The 5,592-nt window shown below is 53.4% G+C and overlaps 1 protein-coding gene across 4 annotated transcripts; it reads right to left on the bottom strand.

The window, feature by feature from the left end:
- Nucleotides 1–349: 349 nt before the first annotated feature.
- irf2bp2a (interferon regulatory factor 2 binding protein 2a) lies at nucleotides 350–5,245 on the bottom strand. Of its 4 annotated transcripts, XM_043679757.1 has the most exons (4): nucleotides 5,055–5,245; nucleotides 3,928–4,014; nucleotides 1,848–2,806; nucleotides 350–1,435 (listed from the first exon to the last, which is right to left on the bottom strand). In XM_043679757.1, exons 3-4 carry the CDS (start codon nucleotides 2,761–2,763, stop codon nucleotides 738–740), a joined length of 1,614 nt encoding a protein of 537 aa, XP_043535692.1. In that variant the 5' UTR covers nucleotides 2,764–2,806; nucleotides 3,928–4,014; nucleotides 5,055–5,245; the 3' UTR covers nucleotides 350–737. The 4 variants fall into 4 exon arrangements, with proteins under 4 accessions (XP_043535692.1, XP_043535684.1, XP_043535701.1 ...); XM_043679749.1 differs by lacking the exon at nucleotides 5,055–5,245 and having other exon boundaries at nucleotides 3,928–4,119; XM_043679766.1 differs by lacking the exons at nucleotides 3,928–4,014; nucleotides 5,055–5,245 and adding an exon at nucleotides 3,248–3,384.
- Between the last annotated feature and the right edge of the window lie 347 nt (nucleotides 5,246–5,592).

Here is a 5,592-nt window from a genome sequence, read left to right as displayed (position 1 = left end):
GAGACCAACAAACAGACAAAGATGCCTTAGGCATTTCTACCACTTCCTGAGTAGTTGTTACGCAGTCAATCTAAAGAACAGAAATCGATAGCCAGACAACAAGAATCATGCCACTAAAGTCAAAGTACATGCATGTTGTCTTGCACTGTGCTTTTCAATAAAACAGTAACGTCTGCAGTTTTCAAGGTCACACCATAGCACTTTTTCATTTTATATGTATATATAACCACTCCCTACTGTACCCAGTGACATCACAATGCTCACAACACTGTCAATGTGCTCCCGCTCCACCCCACTCAAGCATTACTCATTTCAAAAGGAAGAAGTAATCACAGACGCTAACAAAGTATTAATAAAATGCCAGAAAACTGTATTTGGCAATTTTAACAAGTGCATACAGGTACAACTAGAAGCATTCAGTTTTTTTTTGCCAAGTGCTCTGAAAGCAATGTTAGTCACAGTCTACATTAAACAGTTACTGTCACCAAGAAAAAGGCCAGTACAGAAAGATTTTGCCAATAATGTATAATAATGATTTACATCAGAGAGAGAGGAAAAACGATTATGAGTACATACCTTCTTAATCTTCAAAAAATATAGAAACACAATGTATTGAAAATCAAAATTGTACAGCCATGTTTATGTGTTGAGTATATACAATTAAATCAGTTTTTTGGGATTTTCAAGAGGGTTGTTCTCTCTTTTTTTAAAAAAAAACACAAACGCACAAACGTGAATCATGGGTCTCTCTCCTTTTTTACTTTGACGTCTCCAGCGAGGATGGTGGCAATCTCTCCTTGCATGAAAGCCCAGGGCACATTGGAGCCAACCAGTGGGCACTTCTCTCCACTGGGGCAATACACCTCGCCTGTGGCTCCCTGTTGCTTGATACTCTCCCTGGAGCAGGGGAAGCAGAATTTGTGCGAGGGCACCGATGGGCACTGCACAAAGTGGGTGTCCTCCAAGCGTTCGTGGCATAACGTACAACAGAGTGGCACGCTGCTGGGCACCGAGGAGTCTGGAATGTTTGGCGGGTGGACCGGCTCGATGCCTGGGTGAGGGTTACCCGCCGGCGCGGCTCCATCCCGGTGACCCATCCGCCTCTGGTTGAGGGACGATGGCGAGAGGGGGCTGCTGCTATTGCGTCGGGTGGTCGAATGGACCTGTCCAGCTTCCTTTGGCGAGTGCACGCTGCCCGCATTGTCTGCCACCAGAATCAGGGCGGCCATGGGAGACTGTCCATTCTGCCCGCCGTCCGGCGGCGTGGAGTGGGGGGATGGCGAGGGGGCATAAGACGCTGGTGTCATCTTCAGCCCGTCGGAGGATATCAGGGGCCAGGGCTGCCCCTCCCCGTTGACCTTGCTGCCAAGGGGTGGCCCAGTGCCTTCTGAGTCTGGTTCAGGCGAGGCTTTTCTTTTGCGACCTCCTCGGGTACCTGGTGAGGGAGGAGGGAGGAGTGGGAGCGAGGGCATGTCAAATTAAAGGCAGTTTGGCAACAGAGATAAACAACAATAGCGGGAACCTTACCAAAACCTAAACGCACACTCATTGTCTTGACTGCCTTTGTAGTCAAGGCCACTTCCCGGAAGTAGCACGCTGCTATCACAGGCCCGATGGGCCGAGCGGCCTATCCCTTCCAAAAATAACCCTCTGCTCGCCATCACACCCCACCCTCCTGATCCGACCTTCACCCCACTGTGCTTACAAACACAGAGAGAGGGGGAGTCAGTTAGTTCCCAGGAACATGCAAAGGATGCCCCCCAACCACCTCCCCCACCTGCAGCAACTTTGTGCACTGGGGTGTTGGCACAGGAGAGCCGAGAGTGCTGCACTCCTGTAGCGCCTACCTGACTTGGCTGCAGCCGCCGCCGCCGCTGCTGCCGCCGCCGCCGTGGCCTCGAAGGCCAGGACCCGGCCGTGCTGCAGCGGGTGCTCCTTCTTGAAGCGGACATCGAAAGGCGGGTGCCCGGCCAGGCTCATCAGCGTCTCCTTCACCGTCTTGGGCTTACCGGCCCAGTCCTCGACCCGGTTCTTGAGGCTGTCGGCCAGCTCTTCGGCTCGGTGCTTGCTGCTGCAGTCCTTGGCGCTCGCCTCGTGTTCCGGGGCAGCGGCGGAGGAGGAAGAGGAGGCGGCGGACCCGCTACCGGGCCGTTTGTTTACATCCAGGAGGCGACCGTTCACACCGTGCGGCTGCGAGGAGGAGGAGGAGGAGGAGGCGGCGGAGGACGGAGTAGGCGGAGGAGGCAGAGGGTGCGAGCTGCCGTTCACCATGGGCACCAGGCTGGGGAGCGGCGGCGGCGGGGCGCCCCTCCTCGAGTTGGGGCTCTGCCGGTTCAGCTCGGGCGGCTCGTCCGCCCCCTTGGCGTAGCCGTTCAGCAGCGAGCCGTTCTGCCGGGCCGCGGCCGGGAAGTCCAAGCGCGGCGGAGGCCGGTCTGACGCCAGCGGGTAGCGATCCAGCGGCCGGGGCGGCCCCGAGGAGCAGCCGTCCGCCGGGTGCACCAGCGGCGCCGAGCTCTCCTTCGCCAGCGCCGCTTTGGCGGCGACCGCGACCGGCCCCGGCGAGCGGCCCTCCTGGAAACCGTGCGCCCGCTTCAGCTGGCGGGCCGTGTCGATCACGAACTCGATGCGGTCGGCGCCCTCGTAGTTGACGCAGCCCCGGCACACGGGCTCGGTGAAGTCCCAGATCATCGCCCACGGCATGCGGGGCAGGTCGCACAGGTAACAGGACTGTCTCCGGGTGGAGGCGACCGTGGCGGACGACATGGCGAGCGGCGCCTCCAAGATCCTCTTCTGCCGTGAGTTAGATCTGGAGGAGAGATGTGGGTGAGGAGGAGGAGGAGGAGGAAGGGGGCTGGGGGTGGGTAAGTCTCCGGCTCACCGTGTCGCACCCGCTGCTCTCACAGTCTGTGGGTGGGTGTGTGTCTCACTCTGTGTGTGTGTGTGTGTGTAATGCAGGGTTCGCCCTCCGTTCTCTTCCACCTTTTCTTGCTGACTATGCAACAATCTCGGTGCAACAAAAAAAAAGATACAGTAACAATCCAACAACAACAACAATAACACGGCGATGTTGAGAGACAGAGAGAGAAAAAAACAGAAACAAAGTATCTACACGAAATGGTTACTAAGTTGCAACTTCATGGCAGCGGCAGCGCCTGTCCCCGGAGCGCGCGGCCCGGACTCACTCACTCTCCCTCTCACTGCCCCTTCCTCGCTTGCCCCGGCCTGACGTCACCTGTCAATCACTCACCCCTCCTCCTGGGCCCAGTGTTTCTTCGACAGCCGCGCATGCGCCGCGCAATCCCTTCAACAGTGTGAGGAGATGGAGTGGACCTCTGGTGACGTACTGCCATTGTCTTTGCCCCTCCCCCTCTCTCTCCCCCCCCCCCCACCCCCTGCGGGGGGGGGGAGAAGGTAGAGGTGCGCATGCGTCCCTCCTCTATTCCTTCTCACGCTCCATATCCAGAAGAGCTCCGTTTACCAACATTCCATTCGGAATGCCAGGGCGGCCGGCGGCGCGCACCACCACCCCGCATCCGAGGCGCGCCACCGGCACCCGTGCATCGCTAGCTCTGCACGTTTTATTTTAAATTCTTCATTTTGCAGCAGCGGACTGCAATGCAAAACAAACAACAAGAACCCCGGGGCCAGCCTCACCAGGCGGAAGCGCCACTCAGTGCAAAGACAACGCCGTTGAAAAAAAGAAAAACGCGCGCGTGCACACACACACACACACACAAGACGGCAGTGAAAGGAGATCCTGAGTGCACTGCAAATTCGTGATTCAACCACTCTAAAATTAGAAGCGGCTGTCATGAATGGGACTTTTTCTTCACCCCAACCCGCCCCACACAACCCCAATAAATAAAAGTGCCAAAATGCAGATTTTAAAAATACTTTTGTGTGCTTTCCTCCCCCTTCTTTCCTCACCTGGCGGGCTCGCCTTCTTTAACCCTTCAGGGGCTTCTTGCTGCATTGCTCCTGGTTGTTTGCATTAACCATTTCCGAACAAAAAGCCTGCAATGGAAGTGCATTGGTGAGAGATTGGTGTGCATTTTGTTAAATTGAAAAGCGCCCTCCCTCCCTCATCCGTCTCATATTGAGGGGACTTTAAGGTTCACATGAAGTTCTGGAAATAATTTGCAAAGTAAAACTGACGGCGGGGGGGGGGGGGGGGGTGAAGCGTGAACATAGACTAATTCTCTGTACTGTCTGCACATAGTACAGCCCAAGATGAGGTCAAGGTCCGGTTCCAATGCCCTCCTGTTGATATTGGAAATGTCACAGGAACCTCTGCCAACTACATACTGCAAGCCTTTGACTTTCCTGTGTTTTCTTTTGGCACTGCAAATGAGGGAGTCTAATTGTGCATCAACTGTAGTTGCAAAAAGAAACAACCCTTACCCCCATTTTGTTTCATTTTTGGTAGATGCTATGCTCTCTGCGTACGGTTTGCACATTATTTTTGCTCTCGCATAGTTTCGTTTTTAAATACGCAGGGGATTACATATGGTGCAACTCGCGGCTGTTGCACATCATTATTATTTGAATCCTCTTGTCAATGGTGCATTGTAGCGTGTTTACAACTTACAGGGCACTTCTGAAGATTCCCCTTCTAAATAATGAGCTCATTGCAAAATGTGTCATCAAAAAAATTACTCTGGCGCTGGCGGGGGTTGGATAAATGTCAACATTCAAGCAGAAATGCCGAACATTGCGCGCTACTATTTCCAATGTAATGTCATTAATTCACAAGTGGCAAACCATTTTGTTTTAAGTTTTTGAAGGACGCGGATTGTAAACACGAAAAAAAAGTTTATTTAATGCGTAAGGAGGATAACTTAAAAAGTCAACATACGCGGCTTGGATTTTGATAATAAAGTCTGTGAAACGACTGAGTAAGCAAACAGTGAACACATTTCCATTTTAAGAAATGTGTGCTGCTAAAAATGTGTGGCTATTTAAAACAGCAGCTGCACATCCAAGCGGGCTTCAATAAAAGGGAGTGTTTGGGGCACATGGGACTTATAGTTTGTAACTTTATAATTACCACGTACCAGTTTGCCTAAGGCAAATGTTAGGGTGGGTTCCGTTTCCCTCTCTATAACAGACTTGGAACAATATGTACATGTTCCCAGAAGGGGGGTTGGGGGAGACTCCCCTCTTTTCGAGTTGCACACAAAGCAGCGACGTTCACAGTTGTGCTCCGAACCGGGTGAGGCAATGCGTAAGAAATGTGCACACACACAAAACAACAACAAGGTCTGGGTGGGGGTTGCTGCTGCTGAGTGCCTGCGATCATTACTTTTCTGAAAGAGGATGTTAGGCAGTTCAGTCACGTACACACACTCTCTCTCTCTCAGTGCCCAACCCCTCAGGCTCTTGCTCAGCTTGGGCACCCAGCCAAGCTAACAGTGCGCAGGCGCTGTCCCCTCCCCCCGCCTGGCAAAGGGAAACTTGGAGCGGAGCCAGCAGTCATTGCAGCAAGAGAAGCTCTCCCAACAAGGCAATCTTCACAATTCTGCCCTCCCGCTTCCAGCACTGGAGAACCTCGACATCTGCTCACCTCCTACAGATAGCCTGAACTCATGTGTA

This window comes from Chiloscyllium plagiosum, chromosome 3 (genome assembly GCF_004010195.1).
Source record: "Chiloscyllium plagiosum isolate BGI_BamShark_2017 chromosome 3, ASM401019v2, whole genome shotgun sequence".
Taxonomy (NCBI): Eukaryota; Metazoa; Chordata; class Chondrichthyes; order Orectolobiformes; family Hemiscylliidae; genus Chiloscyllium; species Chiloscyllium plagiosum.
This window is presented reverse-complemented; position numbering and strand designations above follow the sequence as displayed.